Genomic DNA, 23,258 nt, shown 5'->3' with positions numbered 1-23,258 from the left:
GTAGTCAGTCTGGTGTCTTCTGACTCCTCTGACAGGACTCGGGTTTCAGAAGCAGGAGTTAATCAGCACACTGCGTTAATAATTCAGCACAAACCGCGGGGCTTGTTGCAGAAATCCCTTTTGCGTTTCACAGCCCTCATTTCGCACCTACTTTTTTTTCCTTTACCGGTGTCCTTAATTACGCTGCTTTCAGACCAGGTGTAGAGTTGCAGGTAGACAGAGATGATGAGCCTGCAGCCTCTGAGCAGAGTGGCATGTAAGAGGGAGCATCACCTCGGCCTGCTGTTTGAAGGATGAGCGACAGCTTGCTAAAGGCGTTTTGATACTCTGTTCAGTTAGCAAATATGAAGCCTGTTCTCAGTCCGGGTCTTCTACCTCAGCTTCAGAATATCTCGACTAAATCAACAGGATAAAACATTTGGATTTTAAAAAATCATTATCTGGAGTACTTGCATTTGATTGTGGACACAATGTGGTCGACACCGGCTGCTTGCATGGTATGCATCCTATTTGGTAAGTACGTTTTCACAAGATTTCAGAAAGCTTCTAAATTTAAAACCACCAAGCATCCATTGTCTAAAAAAACCCAATGTAGTTTCCATTGAGGTGGCATTATCATGCAATTAATATCTGATAAGTAAAGCTAAACTGTAAATAAAGCATAGTTAACTTGATTATGAGAAAGAAGTGCTTGTTGTAAGACTTACAAAAAAAGGCTTACACTTAATAGTCTACAGCCAATATACAGAGAAGTTAAAAAATTGTCAGATTCTATACAATACAGATAAAATAATTTGTTTTCTTACTAACTATTAAATAAGTAAAATTAATTTCAATTTGTCATATCTGCAAAAGATGTTTCAAACCTCAATAGGAATTATCTGCTTAAACAAAGGTCAAGATAAATGTCACATAGTATGTGTTGTGTGTATATAGTGTGACTTTTCACAGTAGCAATGAGTAGATCCACACAATTACTAGTTACTGTGGGCCAACAAAAAATCTTTTTTTTCTTAATATCTACAGGGATCATATGTGATGTCAAGCAAGGGTGTTCTCACGCCAAATTAATACAAAGAAAGACTGATCAAACACCTGAGGAGGCCAACAAGTTAGAGGAAAACATCCAGAAAGTTATTAATCAAATCCACTCTTTGTCCGGTGACAATAAAAATACACGCAGTGTCTCACCCACAGTAGAGGGTTTTGACTTAAATGCATATTACAGTGCTCTGACTAACTTGTACGCTGTCTCCAAACCACTGCTGAGAGACAGATTCATAGATGACCTTCCCAAAACTTTAGTTTGTATTCTCTCTGGGAGACAGGACTGTGGACTGGAGGCAGAACTAACAAAGGCCGTGTCTCTGGAGTTGGGAAAGCCACTACTGATGTTTGTGTCGTCTCTGAGGTCCCAGACATGCGCTCCACTGAACAGTGATGGCGAGTCAAACGGCTTCCTGAGGGCGTACCTCAGAATGGCGGAATCAACGACAGCAGTGTTAAATGCTTTTCAGCAGACATTTATAAATATACTGTCGAGTCTCCCTCTTTCTGAGAATTTGATAAGTGCTGTGAGCGACCTTGTGGATGCAGCTATGACATATGTCTCCAAGTTCATGGCAACGTTACTCCAAGTACCAATGGACTACATCAAAATAGCTTTACAGTTTGGAATTAGAATACCCTCATTGAATGGAAAAGAGACCTGTGAGGAAGGTAATACATTATTTTTATATAATATATAAAAGTATAAACATTTGAGTAGTGCCATGTCATTTTCTAAACTGCACTGTATAATACACAATATAGAAATGATTTATGCTAATTATGATGTTTTCCCACTTGGTTTGCAGGAGATCTCAAGCAGCTCATTATGTGGTAAGTCATTAGTGAAACTCGCATTAACTCCTTTTCTACGTTAAAGCGACCCTGTGCAGCTTTTGACCACCAGTGGTGCTATTCAGCAATGTTTTTAAGAGGGGTTCCAGGTTGGAAGTATTGTGCATAGGGTGCATACACATTCCTGCTGCTGCTTACCATAGACAATAGGTGCGTTTGACTTTGTGCAGCGCTGACGTAACGTGAGGCATGCTGGACTTAACATAAGGCATGCTGGTGTCTGACTTTGACAGACTCTGACAGGTGCCGAGTCCAGCAGGTAGCAGTTGCTTTTCTCTGGCTGCACAAAGTTGAAACCACCTTTTTCCTGAGAGTCGTTGTACTAAGCTCACAGTAAGCTAATGTAGGAAGAATGTGTCCGGTTTGATGGCAGTTTTTTTAACCCACCCCTGCATTCGCCTGCAGCTCACATTGGACCAGTGGTCGGCAATAGGCGGCCCGCGGGCCAGAACTGGCCCGCCAGCAATAATATCTGGCCCGTAGCCAGATTGCTTTGATAGCAGAAAATAAAAAAGAAATAAATTGATAGCGGCTGGTGCTGAAATAGATCTCACTCATGACAGCTACAGTTACTCACACAATCAATTCCTTTTATGTGATTGTGCCTCTAAAATAAAAGCACGAGAAATGTTTGTGCAGCAATGCTATATGACAAGTTTATTGAGAGCTTTTACTTTGAAGAGTTCTGAACGACAATCAAAAGAGACTCTGGATTGCTTGACACAACGTTGGGAAGCACACAAACTGCACCACATGCTTTATTGTGAGCATGTGCAAAAGTGTCCTCATTATAATCAATTTGTTTAACAAGGGAGAAAAAATTACCTGCAATAAGTTAGAACCAATCTTACGACCTTCCAATTAGGAGTCCCGTACAGTACCAACTGAGCCAAACTTGCACACAAGCAAACAAGGATTTGAAATAATTTGACTTTGTTCTGGCCCGCCATGTAACGGCTTGAAAAAATTTGCTCCGATGCCAGACCGCTGCGTTAGACTATCAAGTCAGCGAAAGACATCTCGAGTGCACCTAACGTTACATGACTCACAGTTGGATAGCTACTGTTTGGATCAGCATGAAACAATTGGTTGAATAATCAGTACAATTAACAAACATGTTAGAAAATATCTGGTTCTTTGATTAAAAAGTCAAAAGCACAAGCCTGTGTTTTGTTTACCCCTGAAAGGAACATTTTGAATTCACTAGTGCACTAATTCCTCTTTCTTCAAAGCAACAGTGGCTATAGTACTTAGAGCCATTCACCAAATTGATGGACAAAACATCAGTTCAGAAACGAATTTGAAATAATTAAAACAGGTGGCCACAATGTGAACTTATAATACATCTTCAGCTTGAGTCCCGTATTTCTATGTTGAGTAAAAGTAATGATTAAATAATTTCTCGTTTGAAGAAAAAATACAGCTCCACTGATCAACAGTTGGTGGCAGTGACATCAAAGAATCATAGCAACCTGCCAAGTGAAGAAGAAAACTACAAGTTAGCAAACACATACGTGAGTGTTTTGAGTACTCAAAATAAAAAAGACAGCTTTCTCTTAATGTTTTATGAGAAAGGAAATAAATTCAATATGTTTGTTAGACCTCAATGTCGCACCCAATGTGTTTTAGTGAGAAACACAGAATGTAAACCTAACTTTTGTGTGTTTACAATAAAACCACACAGGACACCTTTAATTAACATCTCCCTCCATGTCTCAGAGAAGTAAAATGCAGCCGGAGTAGTTCTCAAAAAATCTGGATGCATTTTAGTACATATTGAGGTGTTCTTGAAAGAAGATGTAATATTATGATTAATGATTAAATGCCTGATTTCTTTAGGGGAATAAACCACAATGTGAGCTGGTCCTTCGGTACCTCCATCATTGACATCCTTCTGGATATCTTCCTGGCTCCAGAACAGCCTCTGTGCACATATCCAGGGCCAAACTGCCAGAATCCTCCCAGCATCCCCTTCCAACGCAGCGTCTCAGAGGCAAAAGACTACACTGATGACAACCCCGACATCCCGCTAAAGTGTGACCGTCACAATCTGGCTAGGCTCAATGACACGCTGTGTGCTGACGTCCTCACGGCTTCAAGAGTGGCATCCTCTACATCTGTGCTCACCTTTTGCCAGGCGCTAAGCTCCCTCAGTCCTAACCAGATAGAGCAGGTGTGGAGCAACATGTGTTACGCCATTCAAGTACTGGTGTCTCCACTCCTCAGCAGATCATCTGACTGCAGTTTTGGGGACTTACAGCCTTCCCCTGCTGTCACCCCTCACTCTGCACCTGCTCGAGTAGCCAGAGAAGCCTCCAACCTCAAACAGCTTGCCTGTAACTACAGCAGCTGGATAGCTAACAAGGTGGTAGATGCTGTCCTCGTGTCACTGTGCAGTGATAATGAACGTCAGGAGTTTGTGAAGCAGGTGTGTAACAATACTTTGTTGATGAGGAAGCTGCTCTCAGATCCAATGAACAGCTGGCTGTATGGATACTGTGCCAACTCCTCTGCAAACACTGGGTACATGATGAGTCAATTCTGCGTCTATGAGAAGTGGATCGACCAGTTCTCAGTCCCGGTGGACCCCTCCTTGCTGGAGTTCTGTATGAGCCTGGACAGTCCCAGACTGACCACACTCATCTGTGAGAACACCGGATTCTTCATGCTTTTATTCTCCAACCCTGAAAATGGGCGGTTCATGCCTAACTGCACAAACTTGCCCCCTTCACCACCATTCCCTGACATGGATTCTTTAATGTTAGATTCTTGCCGTTACTCAGAGTGGCATGATGCGATGCAGATTACCATCGACATTTTGTCACAGTGCATCCGCTTCGATTACAGTGGTTTTACTAAAGAGGTTTGCACCAACAAAACTTTTCTAAATAGCCTGCTGCTTAATAAAGCAAATGCCTGGCTTGAGAATCACTGCAGCGCTTCTCTTAGCCTCCTACCCCCTGAGCCGACCCAGCCTTCCAACATAGCAGGCTGGTGTGACTACTACACTTGGGGAGAACGGTATGTGGACGATTCAGTGGTCGGCCTCTGTTGGGAGCATGATCAGCTTGCTTTTCAGAAGAATGTCTGCTGCAAAGCGTCGGTGTTTGAGAAGCTTTTACAAAACCCTCAGAACAAATGGCTAACATCAGCCTGCACAGACCTTGAGGAAATAGCGGTGTTACCACAGGTGGGTATTTTACCTGGATGACATTAATCTGTACATCCAATTAATAAAAATGTGTATTCTTATGTTGTATTCACAATCATCTGTAGGTGTGCAAGTACTCTGAGTGGACTCGTCCCATCATCGTGGACATGACTGAGCTAGCTCTCTGCTCTGAGATCGACCCACTTAACTTCACCTCCAAAGTCTGTGCCAATGATACAGTCCTCCAGAACCTGTTGGCCAATCAGGACAACACCTGGTTAATAACACACTGTTCCACCCATTCAAAGCCAGGACTATCTCCTGGTGGAGATGGGGGAAATGGAAAAGGCCTGACTGGATTCAACCCCGCAGAGCTGTGCCAGTACGCCAGCTGGAGCATATCTCTTCCAGATGCAGCAGTCCTGACTTTCTGCTGGGAGCACGACCAGACCAATTTTGTCTCCTCAATCTGCCCTAACGCTGGTCTTCTCTTTTTGCTGTCCCGGGAGCTGTCTAGTGTGTGGGTGGGCCGCATGTGTAATACCTACACCAACTACTCCACTGCCGCCCACAACAACAGCACTGCTGCAGAGCCTAATTTCTGCCTGGCCCGAAACCTGGTGAGGCGGCTCAACTGGACCTGCTCAGCTGACCTCAACACAGCCTGCCAGCCCGGGGCCAGCCAGAATATGGCCATGCAGATGTTGATTCGCTGCTGGGTGGAGAGTCTAAGGTCAAGAGTGGAGGATCTGCTGACTCCGCCTGTGGCCACAGTGTTGGATCAGGCAGTCAGCAACATTGTGGTGATCCTATTGGCCCTGGAAGAAGTCCAGAACACCTCGCTGCATGTCACTGAGAACATACGACTGAGTGTGTTAACATCTGTAGTTCACTATCTCGAGAGGGAAAACAACTTTGACAAAAAGAGAGTCTTACTGCAGTGCTTTGGGGTAGGTAGTTTGATTATGCGGTATTTGTATGAAAAGAAGTATTCACATACTTTAATCTCACTAAAAGTTAAAGCGCTGCATTGAAAATGTCACTGAAGTATTATTAGCAAAAACAAGGGGCAGCTAATTTAAAATACTTAATAATACTGTTAGGTAGTTTAACAGTGCATTATAGTGTGTTTGTTTTGTATATTAATTTTTGAAGTAAACATTAACTATGTGTAGCCAACAAATAAATATAGTGGAGAAAAAGTACATAATTTTCCTCTGTAAGAATTATAATGTAGCATGAAATGGAAATATTCAAGTAAAGTACAAGTACTTCAAACTTTTACTTGAGTACTGCAGTTGAGTAAATGTACCTTGATACATTCCACCACTGCTTGTTACGTTTTAATTCTTATGCTGTATGAATTAACAGGAATCTCTTGGTCCAAAAGGACTAAGACAGTATAATTTAACACTTTCTTGGAACTGTATTCTGTAGGTTAATCAGGGCGTAGTCTTTTCTTCATATAGGCTCACTCAGTTTCTGTGTACAACAGATCATTGACTATACAGTTTATCTAATTATTCCTCTGCATCAGTTATTATTAGCCTCACTGTATAGCAGCTGACCTCCAGTGTACAGCCAGCTGAAAGCTGGTGTACGGTTACACTCCTGTTATCACCTGGGTGAAATCTCTGCTGGCTCACAATTACAATAATGCATCAAAGCAGACTCCCAGATTATGTGTTTCCAATAATCCCTATGTTAGTAGTGTCACAACCCTGTGTATATGTGTGTGTTTCCCTTCTGTAGAGAGTCTTAACCAGCTTGATGCAGACAGCAAGAGACGGGACCAGTGATGAATTCTTCGTCATTAAGGTGATTTATGCCACACCTTAAATATTAATGTAAGCTTTGTTCCAGACTGAAATATCTCAGCAACTGTTGGATGTATTTTCATGAAATTTTGTACAGACATTCATGATCCCCAGAGGATAAGTCCTAATGACAATGCTGATCCTTTGGCTATTCCTCCAGTGCCAGCTGTAGACCAAAGTTGTCACTTATCCTGTGAAATATTTCACCATCTACAAGATGTATCGGTTCAACATTTGGAAAGACATTCATGGTCCCCTGAAAATGTTTCCCACTAATTTTGGTGATCCCCCGAAATTTTTCTCTGGCCCCACCATGAGGTTGACATTTGAGGTTTTGAGTGTCATTTCTCAGCAGCTTTTGGATGGATTACCATGAAATTTAGTACACTCATTCATGCCCCCTTTTCTTTGGCTTGCTTCCATAGACACTCTTGCATCATTTATGTCTTTATTGTCTGTTTTTCCTGTTGTCATTTCCTCATGTGTTTATGTGTCCAGGAGTATTTCACTATACCACTGAGCAACCTGGATTCAGTGCTCAGTGCAGCTCACATTACCACCGTCAGGATGATACTTCAGTACTTCAGCAGAAACAAGGATAAGCTGCAGGTGAAAAGGAAACGATTACACATCCATGTGAAATCTGCAACATTTAGACATCAAACAACATTAAACATTTTATTTTTTTCCTGTTTCTTCCTGGTATTCTTAGCTCCCTGTTTCACCCCTATAACGTCTGTTTAGTCTTAGTTGATTACACAGTACATGGTATCACATTCTTGCTGACACAGAATTGGTGTTTGCTTCTGTTTGCCAGTTGCCCTATAAGTACCTGTCCTCCATGGTGTCAGTGCTGTTCCAGACCCACCTGGTAAAAGATGGTAGTCTCTTCCCTGAGCTGGCTCCCCTGCTGGCTGCAGCTAGCCCAGCTGACATCCAAGCTTTGCCCTCACTGCAGAACAACATCAATGTGTAAGTGATGGTGTCAGCTAGTCATTTCAAATAATAATTCATATTTAGCATGATGTTATTAGCAGAGGAACATGTTTTTCTGGACATTTGTTGTTTTTCTGTTGCTGGAGTTTTAGTCTCCAAGATTGGCTCCCCTCTCCATGCATGTTGGCAGTAGGTGAAGTTGTGCTAGAATCCCCAACAAATCACTTGTCAAATAGAGTACTTTATTAAACCAAGCAAGAAATCTTGTAATTAAGAAAACGTGTTTAGATGTGCTATCGAACCTCAGGCAGGTCGGTCACTAGTGTAAACCTCTAGACTAAACCTGTTCCTTAGTTCCCGGTAACATGTCTCTGCATTTTTAAATAGACACTTCTGGTAGGATGAATGCACAATGTCATGCACCTTTCTAAGGTCACATCCACAATCTTATAAATAAGGCAACTTGGGATGAGACTGAATGGAAATGTTCACATTCTGAAGGTTCAGCCAGATGCCTGTGAAAGGCTTAGACTCTCTCAGCAGCAGAAGAGATCCTACTTACTATTATTTATGTGTCAAACAAAGAGTTTTTCTCTGTTAAAAATGCTAAGAGTGTGTAGTGAACAATTTGATTTGTTTCAATTGTGCACAATCATGCAATCTCACTTTTCTACATCCATTGTGCTTATATCCAAACACAGCACTGGTGTCAGGCTTCTGCGAGAAGTGATGTGTCATTGTGCACAGAGGTGCCAGGAACATGCATTATACATAGAAAGTAAAGGAAACTACTTCACTGACTAGATTTCAATCTCGAAAGGGCTTATAATGTGTCTGTAGGTCTCTGCTGTTGATTCAACAAGAATGTGTCATGTAATGTAGAACTTAACAGCATGAAAGTGTATTTCAGATTGACTCAGGTATGACTCGGGTATGTAACTACAGCTGTCTGGAAAGCAGTGCAGATACACCCCCATCGTAGTTCTGTGGCGGTCATTAATATATGCTTATTACAGAGTTCAATTCAAACTTAATATTATCTTATGGAAAACAAACAGAACAAAACACACATCAAAGTATCACAGTCATAATAGACAGACATAAACATCACTACAACCTGTACCCAGGTGAGCAAGTGAGATTACAATGACATCTAAGATTGGAAATCGTTCAAGTGTGCAAATCAATGTTCTTGAAATGCTACGTAAACACTGAACTTTTGGTTTCTTTTTACAGTAGACATTAATGAGTCTATTGTTAAATGATACCACTAATGAAATCTATATGGTGAATATGTAGCTGGAGCCAGCATGCAATTAGCTTAGCTTAGCATTAAGACTGGAAATAGCGGAAAACAGTTAGCCAGGCTCTACTTATACTTAAGCTTTCATATAGATTAAACAAAATAGATATAACATGTTTATTGGACTTTGGAGGTGCTGTTAGGCAGACTTTGTAACCTTTGGACAGAGTCATGCTTACTGTTTCCCCTGCAGTCTTTATGCTAAGCAAAGCTTATTGCTTTCTGGCTGTAGATTCCCACTTAACGAAGAGACTCTTCTCACTGAACTCTCAGCAAGAAAGCAAATAATAAGCATATTTCCCTAAATGTTAAACAATTCCTTTATTATTTGTACCTGGCTTATTTAAATGGTACGTTTTCCACCACCTTCCACTATGTTTAAATTGCTTAAATGCAATATTTAAAAACAAGCCACGTAAAATATTCAGTAAAACTGTTACAAAGCAGCAGTTGCCGTATATCACACACGATGCAACAAAACTTCATTTATAAAACAAAATTTCTTCAAGGAGGGAGACCATTAACAGCCACTTGGGGTTCATGACTCTGGACCAGCGTCTGGCATTTGGCTTGTGGTACAGCAAAGTTATGCCCCCCTCCAACATCACCAGAGGTCAACAATCACTCATCAGGGACACTGGAAACCTGATCGCCTACCTGCCCTTCCACAACTTTCAGCACCTCTCTCCTACTCAGGTAACAACCTTCTGAGCTCTGACACCTGACTGTGAAACCAGAGAAGCCAGGACTCAGTTCGCTTAGCCCCAGGGCATAGCAGAGCTCGTCATGACATACTGATCAAAAGAAAGCACAGACCACCTCTTCTTCTTTTTCTGTCGCCACCAATGTGTGTCATATACTTATAGATAATGTTCAAGTAAAGGCAGGAAGACATGAATTAAGAATGATCTAAAGGTAAAGGGGTTACTGACCTTTCAGGAATCAACTGAATTTAAAAGGTTTTAAAGGAATAGTTTTCTTCGCTTTCTTAGCCATAGTAGATGAGAAAACATATACCACTCTCATGTCTGTCTGGAAAATATGATAATGGTAATGAAGCTATGTTAGTGCCAAACCCCAGTTTTTACACTGTTAAGAAATACAATATATAACACCTTAACTATTGAACTCTAGAGGTGCTCATAGACAGATTTTGCTACCTTACAGAGCCAGACCAGCTGTTTCCCCCTGTTTCCAATCTTTGCACTAAGCTAAGCTAACCAAACCAAACCAGCTAGCTTAATATTTTACATTCAGATATGAGAGTGTATAACAATGTAATTATTTAGTTTTCTGCTGTGTTGTTGCCACATTCAATTAATAAACACTTTGTTGAACGTTTTGAAAATGTTTTAATGTCGAATATTCAGACAAAAAAGCTACTACTTAATTTCTGTCTATATGTTTATCCACAGCTGTTGAATGGGTTGGATGTGTTGCAGAGAAACACCCTCACTTCTCTAAAGCAGGAATTCATCGCTTACAGCCTCGTCGGCACCTACAGGAACCTGACAGCTCAGGATTTTATCAGGTTGGGAATGACTGAATCTGTCCACGTAAACTGTTTTACATTACACATTATTAACTACATTATTAACTATCACTTCATTAGGCTGTTTAACCTCAGATAAAACCTGGCAAAACACATGTAGTTTGATGGTTTGATAGATTTTGCAGGATTTTTTCAGGTACATTTTTATCATTGTTAGTATATAAGATCGTTTGTATGTTGCCTTGTACCACTCACGTTCTGCCTGCTGGACTGTAGCACAGGGTTGAAACCTCAGGGACTGCTATTAAGTTACATGAAAATGAACATATAATACATACTATTTATATTGATAAATTAATGATTTGGTCATTTTACAAAACAAACTGCATACAACTGAAACCTTAAAAAGATGGGCAGTAGTGTTAAAGGGTCAGTGGTAAAATCGATTTTCTTAAAGGGTAAATTACCTTAAGGGAAATTAAGTAGCTAATGATTTTGTTTCAGTAGGGAAATAATTCCAAACAAAAAACATAATATATAAAAAAAAGTCAGACAGTAAATTTTCTTTAAATTGAAACAAATAGATATTTAGTCCAGGAGTTTTTTGCTTGTGTGGACTTAACAATAAGACATATTACAGATAAATCATGGTCATTTATGCTATAGGGAATACAGTTATTGAATCTTAATGCCGGACCTCTACAGACGTGACCCCATAAATGCTAGGCAGACTGAATGATGAACTTTATTTAGTGATTTCTTGTGCAAAATATATTTTTAACTTTTTGAAATGAAACCTCTCATCTACTTCCTGGTGGGTGTTATTAAAATAGTGTTTGTCATTTTAGGCTTGGTAAAATCTCATGCCTGGCAGACCCAGAGGACCTTTTTTTGTACAAAGGCACAGGGGCCTTCAGTGTCATCCGGGACATTATTATAAACTGCACACGGGAGGGAGTCAGTCTGCCCAGCTATCTGGTAAGAAAACAGAAAAGTTAATATGTGGTTTCTTTATTGTTTTTCATATGTGTTTTTTTTGTTTAACAGTTTGATTGGAGGAGTGTTTATAATAGATGTGCTTTCTCTCTGTCTCTTGTTCTGAACTGTATGTCCAGATTTCCAGTTTGTTACTGAACAGTACAGAATTCAAGGTCCCTTCCTCGCTCAGTTCTGATCGACTGGCAGACCTCTCCCACTTCCTGCCCTTGCTGGGTGTGCCTTTCCTGCAGGGTCTCACACCTTCGCAGCTCCTCGCTGCCTTCCCTGCTCTCAACTCAGTTTCATTCAGCCCTGCACAGGTAGAGGAGCATACTCAACCTGTAATGTACAGTGAAGATATAGGGTGCATCCTCTATAACTCGATTTCTGTTGCCATTTAACTTCTTTTGTGCAAAATAAATGTCAGGTGTCAGTGAGTGGTGGTCAGGTTAGTCCCTTTCACTGCACCAGCCCCTATTTGTAATACATGATTGAGTTTCCTGGCAGCTGGTGGGGCTTGTAGGCTTAAGGAACAGATGACAGGCGGTCAATCTTCAGCACCCTGACCGCTGAGGTGAGATGGTTCCTGAGGCAAAGAACTGAACTTTACTTCAGCCTTCAGCCATCAACTGAACTGAAGCCTTTGACTTTTACATCAGCCTCGCAGCTGTTGTCTCGCTTTGATATGTCACAAGGAGTCTTGAGGGGACTGATCTCTTCAAACCTACAGATAGTTTGGTAGGTCCATCATGACAAAGATGTTGTGTGAACAAGCTCTGTTCAAGCCCATCAGAACTTTATTTTATATTCTAGTAAATGGTGAAGTAATTGTGAAGACAGCATCTTGGATTTGAATGTTTCACCCAGTATAAATATTATACAGCGCTGTAGGAAGTAGGTACACAATATGTGACACACCAGTCAATTAAAAGTTAAAAAAATACCACTTTATAATCCATTTGCTGTCATTCTGTATGTTTTTCAGGCTTCCATAATTGTAGGAAAGCTGACTTCAAGTAACACCGTGAGTTATTTTGTAAACACATAACACACATGTGAATTTAGTAGAGAGATGTTCTCTGGATTTTTGCGTCCCGACCCTCACACCTTCCTCCCCTCTGCCTAGTTGACCGCTCCAGGCCAGCTGCAGGAGCTCGGCTCCCTCATTGTGGGAGTGAAGACGGAGAACTTGTTGACCCTCACCTCTGACATACTGCTGTCATCCCTGCCTGCCATGGCCCAACACACACCAGGCCTCAGCCCACTACAAGCCAATGCTGTCTCCACTAAACTATGGGTAGAACACACACACACGCTAACAGCAGGGAGACAATATGCAGTACTGTGCAAACGTTTTAGGTGTAGTAAAAATGCAAAAAAATATACATGTTAATAGATTACATTTATCAATTAATTAAATTTAAGGTGTATTCAATTTGACTTTGTTACTGAGTCAAAGAAAGAAATTGAAGATAATTGGAACAATAAATGTATAATAAATGCAGATACATTATAATAATATTAAGAACACTTTTTACTGTTGGTATTGGGTACTGTATATAATGCACTATAAAGAATAAAGATTTTGACTTTATCTTGGTAGAATAAATTTTTGATCACTAAGCTTTCAAAGACTTTCAGAGTTTTTTTGAGTTTTTTTGAGCTGCAACACTCTTCCTTGTGGTATCTTTCCTGACCAGGGCTTCCCAGAAGTGGTAGGTTGGCTGGATAATGTTGCGGCTTTGCTCAATTGCACATCCCTGCTCAGCGTCCTGCCCAGAACTCGTCAGCTTGTGAACAACATCACCACTGCATCCACAAAACCCTGGAACACGCAGCAGGTATCGCACAGCCCATCTTGCATCAGCACACTTTGTAGAAGCCATTATATTCAAACCTTTTTCCTCTGGACCTCTTAAAAAATGTGGAGACCCCAACACAGGGTGCATATGCTGAGTGATCAACAGTTAAGCCAAAGAGTCATTTTGATGTTGTGTTTGATCAAATGCTATAGAAGGTTAAAGAGCTAAAAGGTATTTACTATTTAACAAGGAAAAAAATAAATAGTTTGAGTAAATTTCAAAAATATAAGTCCTGTAAAAATGCCAAATGAATGTGTGTCAAATTGAACAGTTGCATAGCATTAATGGTCAAATATTGAAATTGTATTAATGTAAGCAAAACAAGAGACTAAATTAAAATGAAATTCATACAAATGTTTCCAGTGGTAGAATAGGCCATCGAGTCTTTAGTCCGTTCACAAACACTTGCCTACAGTATTTCAATATCTGAAATCCTCTTGACCAGTGACTTTTACTTTGTGTTATGATCTCTTTGTGCTTCCTCTAATTAAATATGCTTCCTCTATTTGTCATTAGAGGGTGTGTATGACGGTATCTTGATTACTTGCTAAATTATTAAGAGGAGAAGCAAAAGCAAAGACGTCATCATCACTGACACTGTGAATGGACTTGCTGGTGAATGCAAACAACACAGAACTATCATCGTATCAGATTGCCCTTTTCTCTGATCATGAAAACCAGGAGAAAAAGCAGACTAGAACCTGCATAAACCAGCATTTTACTACGACATAAAACAACTTCATTTTCATCGTTTTCTTCCTCAGGCTAAAGCAATTTTTGAAGAGGTGCTTCATATTAAACCAAACCTAATCAAGTTAGATTTTCTGTAAGTATAATTAACTTCTGTGATAAATGTGTATACACTTTTTTTTCAGTGCTCACTCCTTGTCTCCTTGTCTCCTAAATGTTTGAATACTATTGGCAGCAGATGCTCAAATGTTCTCACTCTCTTTTTAATTGTGTTGGTTGGTTCTTTGTAGCTGTATTTTACAGCTTTACAGTATATGTAACAGCCATGTGTATCTCTTGACACTCGCCTCTTTATGCAATCAGGAGTCTGGGAACAGTGGGTCAAGGTGTGAGCTGCAAGGTCTTACAGGAACGTTTTCGGGCTGATTCCTCACCTTTCTCTGTGAGAAAAATCCTGGCCTTCCTCAGGCAGCAGCCCGGTCCTCTTCACACCTCACTGGTAAGCTTAACCTGTTCGATTGATGCCATTCTTCTATATATTTGCATGTGGTGTCCTTATTTCTATATGACCTTTTGTCATGTGTCTTGTTCTTCTGGACAGAAAAGGTGTGTGATCGAGGAGCTGTATCGGTTTGAGTTCTTCTCTGAATTGCTTAAAGATCTCGGAGCTGAGATTGCCCTGTCCCTGCCGTAAGTCAGAAGTTGGCATTAATCACTTCACTATTTACTATGTGTTTTCCCATATTTAAAATGATGTGGATATGAATTGTATGTCAGAAACCGTCACTGAAAAATCACTGCATGTACTTTTTTTGCATGAAAGATATGAGAAACGTGTGTACATACCATGTTTGATATTAAAAAAGAAAGAGTACCGCCCAGAAATAGTTGAGTGGTAACATCCACTCTGGAGCGACATATTCCCAGAGGTAGAAGAAGTACTCAGAACTTATATAAAAATAGTAATACCACAGTGTAGAACTACTCCAAGCACAAAAGCATTGGCATCAAAACATACTTTAATTACCAATAGAAAAGGATCTATTATGCAGCATAGCCCGTTTCAGAATAATATATATTATATTACTGCATTATTATTATTATTATTATTATTGATTAATTAATGTGTAAGTACATACAATAACTAAACTTTTTCACTATGTGAGCCTGAAGAAGCAATGGGTGAAACGCCTTGCTCACAATAAAGGTAGTAAAGGCAGACCAGTGTGCGGTAATTTTACATACAATAATTACTTCAATACTGCATGCTGCATAGCTTGTGAATTTCCCCTTGGGGATCAATACAATTTTATCTTAATCTGTAATATTACTTTGTAATTTGTAATTCTGAATCTGCAAAGTAGCTAGTAAATAAAGTTATCAAATAAATGTAGATGATGTAAATGTAAAGGGCACAATATTTGTCTCTGAAATGTAGAGAGTAGAAGAGTAGTAGTATATAGTAGCAGTAAATGGAAATACTTCCAAATTGTAGTACTTGAGTAAATGTACTTAGTACTTAATTTTCACCACTGCATAGTCCTTTATTGACCCAGAAAAATGAAAGTGAAAGAAAGATGCTCTCTCCTTTTGAAAATAAATATGTAATAGTCAGATGTGGCTAACATTCATTAACTCATTGTCCAGTTCATGACTTGACCAAACATATTCATAAGAGGTTTTAACACCAGTTTCTGAATAATGATTTAAACACACATTGACTATATAATTTAAAGTATTCATTATTTTTTCCCTGTGTGTTTGTGTGGGTGCTTGCAGGGTGAGCACCATCAAGGCGTTTCCCCCTGCTTTGATGGACACTCTAAGGAAGATTATTATTCAGGACCCTCATCACTTTCTCTTGCTGTCTAGAACAAAACAGGAGCTGCTGGTGGACAAAATTGTGCAGAGGATGGTCAGTTAGAGCCATAGTGTGCTGCCATACAAAAGTTAGAGGGCAAAGAAACTAGATGAAGATAGAAAGCCAAGCTTTTGAGTTTAAAAACAGAAAATTTTGTTCAGCAGAGTTTTAGTTGTTTGTCATATTTGCTGTGTGTTCAGTTTTTTGTGGACTGTTTTTTCTGCAGGGCATGTACACAGGGGTGTTCACTGAAGAGGAGTTTCGTTCACTGGGCATTATGGCGTCGTTTGTGGTGGATGAGGTTTTCATCCAGCTGGACCGCAGCTTCTTTATTGAAAATCTGGATTTCCTCAGGGGCCTCTGCTATAGCAGAAGCAAGATGGACATTGTGGCTCGTATCCTGCAAGAACCTTCAGCCTTCGGGTAATGTTATCACCTTCAAAAGGGGCGGTTTTAATGCTTTATTGAACAATTAACAAACAAGGCAGTATAACCGTGACATTACATATCCTTGGCATGTGTCTTATTAGTAAAAGGAAAACAATAAATATTCAATCAGAATACAAATATCTAACAATAAAATTTTAATTGAATAGATAAATAAAAAGAAGTAATACAAAATGTTTAAATAATATAGGCTAAAGTTAAAACAACATGAAAACATTCCTGTAATTTCACACATACAGTTGTTCATTCGCAGCTTTTACATTTGTACACCCTGAATTTGTAAAAAAAAAAACATTAAAAGTGGGTGGGTTATTTTGTGAATTTGTATTTATATATATACTATATTATTATATATCTGATCAGCACATTTCTCATCATGGTAAACAAGTACATATAAAAAATAAGCCTCAAAATGATGTGCATTTTAGAGTTTATCCAGTTTGTAGGATTTCCTCAACCTATAGGCTGAGACTTGTAAGTTTAGAGACAAGAGGGAAAACGTGAAAATTATCCAAATTATGTAGAAGTGGTTTCATCTAACAAAGGCTCTTTGCATACCAGCTATTCACACGGCAGGAAACTGTGGAAAGATGATAAAGTGTTCTTATGTTTCCTCACAGCCCAGTCAAGAACTGGAACCAGACAACACTCAGTCAGGTGGACTGGTTTCTCTTCTTCCTGCCTGATGACAAACTGCAGGAGATTTCCCTGGTGAGTTTAACTGTGATTTAATTCATTTGGTATTACATCTTATTTGCTCCTGAGACTGAACAGATTGAGGAAAGTTTAAAGCTCGTTCCTGCAACAGATTCATTTGATGTCCAGAAATCTATAGAGAGTCGTTGGGATTGTTACTTGATCCCATGGCAGGTTAGGCCAACAAAGGCTGTAAATAAATCCCTCAGGTGTCAGATCTCCCGTTGGTGTCAGGATCAGGTGGTAAAATTCCTGTTTTCTGTAAAACACCAGTGTGTGTCTTGTGTCTCTACATGTGCATGATGTGTGCTGCTGTTTGTGTTCCCACAGGCGCTGATGACTGTGGGGCGTATAGAAAAGCTGTTCATGAGCTGGCGTCGGTGGGAACGTGGGGATGTGGGGATTCACTGTTCAGACGAGTACGAGAGGAGGAGGTTTTCTGAAAAGCAGCAGTTTGTTCTTCAGTTCTTCTTGGGCTTCCTCAAAATAAATCCTGGGTCACGTGAGCATCACTTTAGTTCCTAAACTCTCTGACATAACTCTAAATGTACTATCTAATGAAATAGTTTTACATTTGGGGGAATACACCTATCCTGCTCTCCTTGTGTGTGCTACACAATTTAGCAGTAGCCTAACTCCACTTGAAATAATGCGCAAGTCAGGATCTAGCGTCCAATCTCCTTTTAATTACTACACATTTCTTCATGGAGTAAACTGAAATACAAATGAAATAGCTACAATTAACTTAGCATCATTAGCACCATATGAACGCATTCCAACACACACCCATTAGCATTAACATACAACAACCAAAATCTTCATCTATAGCAAAATTAGCTCAAAACTACATAAAGTGTCCATACTACAATAAAATTAAGGGCAGAACAACACCATATGTCAGCTTCTACAACCAAGGCAGTTATATGAGAGCCTTTAACATAACAGACTGTCATCAAAGTAATAGTTTCACAATTTTTGGAAATACTTATTGCTTTCTTGCCAAACGTTAGATGAGAAGATCGATATCCTTCTCACATCTGTTCGTTCAATATAGGTTCAACAGTCAGCAGCCGGTTAGCTTAGCTTAGCACAAAGACTAGAAACAGAAGGAAACAGCTAGCCTGTTCTGTCCAAAAGGTAACAAAATCCACCTACAGCAACTATAAACTGAAAAACTACCTGCTCTGGTTTTACAGGGAGTTACTTCCTGGAGTCTTGTCATCAAGGCGAGGTTGTTAGGCAACCAACGGGTGCTCCATGTCCAATGTCAAACTACTCCTTTATCTCCGCAATCATGTCAAGATTATTGTTTCAGAAAAATTCCTTTTTTTTGGTTGTAATTAAAGTACAGGAAATTAACAGAAAAAGTCAAACAAATATATGTTTTACTTATTACAGAAGTTGTTGATGTTATTGCATATATTCATGTCAACACCATCTCCTGATCAGATATTTGTGTCTATGTCCTTTGCCAGCGACTCCTATGGTTCCTACCTGTGAGATTCTGCATACAACAGCTCCGTCCGCCTGGACCTCTAACAGTCTGACAAGCATGTCTTCATCGGCCTTCTCAAACTGTCTGGAGCTGATAGGTCATGACCCATTCCTTGTGTCCTACCAACGCAGCCAGGTGCTCAGGAAAGTCAAACAGGTGAGATTCATTTTGTAATCTTCTTAGCAATGTCTCAGATGTGTTTAATTCAAGGCTGTACAGGGTAGTTTTCCCCACTCAGCCCAGGACTTAATTCTGTGTCTGCTCTGTCTCGTGGGTCCCTCTGACGTGTGTACATGCAGATATATGGGCCCGTCTCATCCTTCTCCCAGTCTGTGATCTCTCAGCTGGGTGGAATAGCGATAGAGCTGTCACTAGAGGAGCTGAGCAGCCTCCGACTGACTGAGAGAAGTAGCATCGCAGCTATGGGTTCTGTCAGTGCATGGAACAGCAGACAGGTAGGTGCCCACACCAACTACTTTGACTTTTAAAAAAAAAAACATTATTTCTTTTACCCTATAAAAAATATTATGCTTTAAAAATGACCACTGAGAATTCTTCAGTCTGATTAACAGACAGATGTCAATTCATTTCCAGTAGTCGGACAGCACAGCTGGATACCTCTGATGCAGGTGTTTGTTGGCCATTCTAAATGAACGCACCAGTATTAAACTCTAGGCTTATAGCTGTTTGACATAACATGTTTGATATAAACAAAAATCATATAAGAAAACTAGACAACTCCACGCTACAGCCTTCCACTAAGTTTCATGAAAATCGGGACAGTTGTGTTTCTGTAATCCTGCTGACAGACAAACAAACATACGGCACCAAAACATAACATCCTTGGTGGAGGTAACAAATCACTGATGCTTTTAATTTGATTAAATATGGCAGTTTTTCAGCAAGTGGCCATGGTATAAGTGGGATTATAATACCCAACAGAAAAGAACCACCTCATGCAAAGAAAAGGTTGGATGCAAACCTCTCTTTCTAATTATTTACATCAAAGAGTAGACTAAGTATTAGAAACACCTTTAACTATAACCCAATACAATTCAACAGGACAACAAAGCAAAGCATTCAAAATGACCATAAAGTTGAGTCAACTCCTCACTAAAAACACAAATTCACTATAACCTTCAGGGAAGTGGGACTTTTTGCAGGCCTGCTGTATCAGACTGCATTAGTTTTAGCTACAGTAATAAACTAAGTGTGTGTTCAAAGAGCATGACTGGATCATAATTCTTATTTTCATCCCAGATGGCTGCACTGTTTACCACTGTACTAAACTCCACCAAGCAGAGTCCAAGCCAGCTCGACTCCAGCACACTGGTGGCAATGGGACACTTTGTGTGCGGAGCTAAAACCACAGAGATGAATTCCTTTAATGCCGTAGAGTTCGGGTGAGCAGATAAAAACACATTTACAATTGTTACAGCCTTCTTTTTGAGCCCTGATGTTTGACACTTGAATGATTCTGCTGCCGACATTATTCAGCCATAGTAATATCCCCACCCTCCTACTTTTCTTGTGTTATGTCTCTCCCTGGTGGCTGCAGTAAGGCGGTGCTCTGGCTGGGTCGGCTGAGGCTGTCCTGCTCAGAGGAGCAGCTGCTGGCTCTGGTTAAACTGCTGACCAACGGCCTTGCCTTTGGACCCATAAGTTCATGGGGAACCGATGTCTTCATTGAGATCGGAGTTCTGGCAGGTATTGTGTATTCACTTGCAATGTTCATACCTATATTCAATGTTGCAATCTTGCAATGTTCATACCTATATTCACCAATAAATGTTAGAGTGTCAGTTCTCAGTAGAGTCAACTGGACATCTGGCTCAATATCTGTCTGGTACAAATATCTTATTTGTGTTGCTCAGTCAAATGCTATGTGGTCCCCTAATTTAAAGCCACCTTGTTTTTTATTATTTGTTTTCATGATATCTTCTAAATGTATTCTTTCATTCTTATTGCTGGATTGCAGTTTTTTTTATTTACTTAGGCGATATATTAAGTTTCTTCACTTTCCTTGATACATTTTACACTTTTTACAGCTGGTATCCCAGACATTGCTATGTCTGCTTTGGTGAAAGAGCAAATCGAAGGAATCACACCTCTGGCTATCTCAATGATACCACCTGATAAATTTGCTGTAAGTGGACATCCCATTAAAACAATTTCACATTTTTCAGAGGCTCATATCATGTGGATTTTAGAGCTAATTATTACATTATTTCACAGAAGTCCAAACTATCTTAATCGGTGCTCATGTCATTGCATTCACCTTGACAGCTCTTTATCTTGTCTTACCTCTGCTCATCGCTCTGTCTGTTGTGTAACATCCTCAAGGTGGTGTTTGACCAGAGACAGATCAGCATGTTCTCCTATGAGCAGGCCGCAGCAATAACTGAGGTGCAGGTCTCTGCTCTGTCAGAAGTTCAGAGGACAGCTCTGGCTATGGTGCTGACACCGTGGGAGAACAAGCCTGTAGACTTCAGAGGTGAACCACTGAAATCTTTGAAACTCTTATTGTCCACTGATAATTGTAAAGAGGGTCATTTTCATAAGCTTACTTTTTCTTGTTCAGTTTCAGAGCTCTAACCAAAGTTGTGTCCCAGTTCCACACTAATACTACACTGTAGTATGTTACATACTGATATTCATTACATAGTGTATTTGAAGTTAGCACTCCAACTATGCCTTTAGAACACTGTAAATAAACTTTTACTAAGAAACTTTTTTTTACCAAGAAACACCAAGTTTGACAAAGTATTTTTAAAAAAAGTAACACTTTTGTTTATCTTTTTTTGCTTTCTTGTCTGAGATCATCCTGGAGCTTTCTCACCATCATCAGCATTTGTTTCATTTTATTCCAGCTTTAAGTAGCTCTTCTACTGTAGGCTATGTCGATTGTGCATCAGTGGCTTGGTGAAGTCTTTCTGTTGATTTCTGCACTTTATTCTAGGTGTACTACTAGCAGTTACCAGAAGTCAGATATTATCAAATCCCACACAAAGGGACCTTCATTTTTATTTAATTGTGAATGCATTGTATACAACAAACCCTGGTTAGAGTAGTATGGAATTGGGACACAGTACAGGACTCAAATGGGGCATTTATATATGTTTTAATGATCTCACAATTGTGTATATATATCCGTTTGACAGACTTGAATGAATGAATCCTACATAAAAAATAAACGGAAACAGGTTCACTGAGAGTTCTTCTGTTTATTTGCATTGTTGTCATAATTGCTCTGAAAGAGAAATGTACCACTAATAGAAGAATATCACAACTGAACAACTTGAGAAAGTGTAATGGATGCTCTTAAATGTGTTTTACAGTGTTTTAGTAATTATATACAATGATGGATAACCCACAGGGATCGTGTTTTGCATGGCTCTAGTTGTTTTGCTTTGTTTTCACTGTGTTCCTGTAGGGAGGTCACTGGGGCTGGCACTGAGCCACAGTCCTCTATGTCTCATGCTGGGACTGCTGATGCTGCTGATCCTCCTGCCCTGCCCTGACCTGATCTGCCCCGGCACATGACCCCACTCACCTCTGCTGGATCAGGAGACACCTTCTCACCCACATACCCAAGATTATCTCATTTATTCGTGCAATACTTCACCACTTTGAAATAAGCAGCACGTCAGGATTTCAATATACTGTGTTTTATTAGATTGTAATTTATTTTGTGAAACTATCACTTTGACATATCAACATTCAGCACTGATGGAACCAAATTAATAGTTTAATTTTAAAAAAGCAGAGGGGGAAAAAAACACATTTTCACAGTATAAACTGTTTATCCACCAAGTCTAACCAACACCAACATAATAATTATCATTATTGTTGGCTTATTTATTTATTTTGTTTTATTTGTAATTTTTTTCATAAACCTATATGAACCCCTCCTGTCCCAATGTGTCCTTCTCAGGGATGTGACGCCATACCCGGAAAAGTGGCCCAAACATTTAAAAGATTTAAATATAGTTATTATACAGTTATTATGAGCAAATACGTTCTGTTTCAAACCTAAACATTTATATATTTTTGTGAAATTATATATATAATATTTTTGTCAGAGTAAGAGCTGTAATGTTTGCTACATTTATATATCTATTGTGAGTTATTTTGATTAGATAACAGGTACATAAAGCTCAGTAAGACCTGATTGTATTATTATTGATCAACTTCATTCTATTTGTGCTGTGAGTTTTGTATTGTTGTGCACACACTCTGATGTGATGATATAGTCCTAAATTATTAAATTGAACCAGTCTGCCTCTGATTGACTCTTTTTTTTATTTAGCACAGTGGAATTGTTCAAAATGACATTCTCACATCTGCAGCAAAAGTTTGTTTTAAGTATAATGTTTATATAATCTATGTAGACATACAGCTCCCATCAAGAAGAAGAAGACATAGAAGAAAATAAAAATATAGTGGACTATATTAATTAAAGTCATTAACAAACTATGTGTATATATATTTATTTTGCCAAGTTTTGTAAGGTAACATAATGAAATAGTCAACATGAGATCGTAAGTCAAGGTTCTGACTTTTTAAGTAAAAATGACAATTTTGACTTACTATAACGATTTGACTTGACTCCTATTTTTGTCATAAGA

At 39.5% G+C, this 23,258-nt stretch overlaps 1 protein-coding gene across 1 annotated transcript; it reads left to right on the top strand.

Annotated features, from left to right (window-relative positions):
* Positions 1-108: 108 nt before the first annotated feature.
* Positions 109-22,918, top strand: strc1 (stereocilin 1). The gene is made up of 29 exons (XM_046032775.1): positions 109-513; positions 1,027-1,719; positions 1,857-1,881; positions 3,742-5,092; positions 5,179-6,003; positions 6,806-6,871; positions 7,369-7,479; positions 7,688-7,842; positions 9,619-9,805; positions 10,525-10,640; positions 11,450-11,579; positions 11,717-11,899; positions 12,565-12,603; positions 12,706-12,876; positions 13,280-13,420; positions 14,206-14,267; positions 14,495-14,630; positions 14,733-14,821; positions 15,911-16,046; positions 16,219-16,415; positions 17,060-17,150; positions 17,466-17,637; positions 18,611-18,786; positions 18,930-19,085; positions 19,891-20,033; positions 20,189-20,337; positions 20,679-20,776; positions 20,974-21,124; positions 22,064-22,918. The coding sequence occupies exons 1-29, from the start codon at positions 471-473 to the stop codon at positions 22,171-22,173; spliced, it is 6,102 nt and encodes a 2,033-aa protein (XP_045888731.1). The 5' UTR covers positions 109-470; the 3' UTR covers positions 22,174-22,918.
* Positions 22,919-23,258: the final 340 nt, after the last annotated feature.

The sequence above is a fragment of the Micropterus dolomieu genome, linkage group LG20 (assembly GCF_021292245.1).
Source record: "Micropterus dolomieu isolate WLL.071019.BEF.003 ecotype Adirondacks linkage group LG20, ASM2129224v1, whole genome shotgun sequence".
NCBI classification, from domain to species: domain Eukaryota; kingdom Metazoa; phylum Chordata; class Actinopteri; order Centrarchiformes; family Centrarchidae; genus Micropterus; species Micropterus dolomieu.
This window is presented reverse-complemented; position numbering and strand designations above follow the sequence as displayed.

Bases quoted from the DNA above. Each gene is read 5' to 3' on its own strand.
- strc1 (XM_046032775.1), top strand. From the start codon at position 471: ATGTGGTCGACACCGGCTGCTTGCATGGTATGCATCCTATTTG. The intron at 14,822-15,910 runs GTAAGTCAGAAG...GGGTGCTTGCAG, and splicing joins GAGATTGCCCTGTCCCTGCC to GGTGAGCACCATCAAGGCGT. The intron at 20,777-20,973 runs GTAAGTGGACAT...AACATCCTCAAG, and splicing joins TACCACCTGATAAATTTGCT to GTGGTGTTTGACCAGAGACA.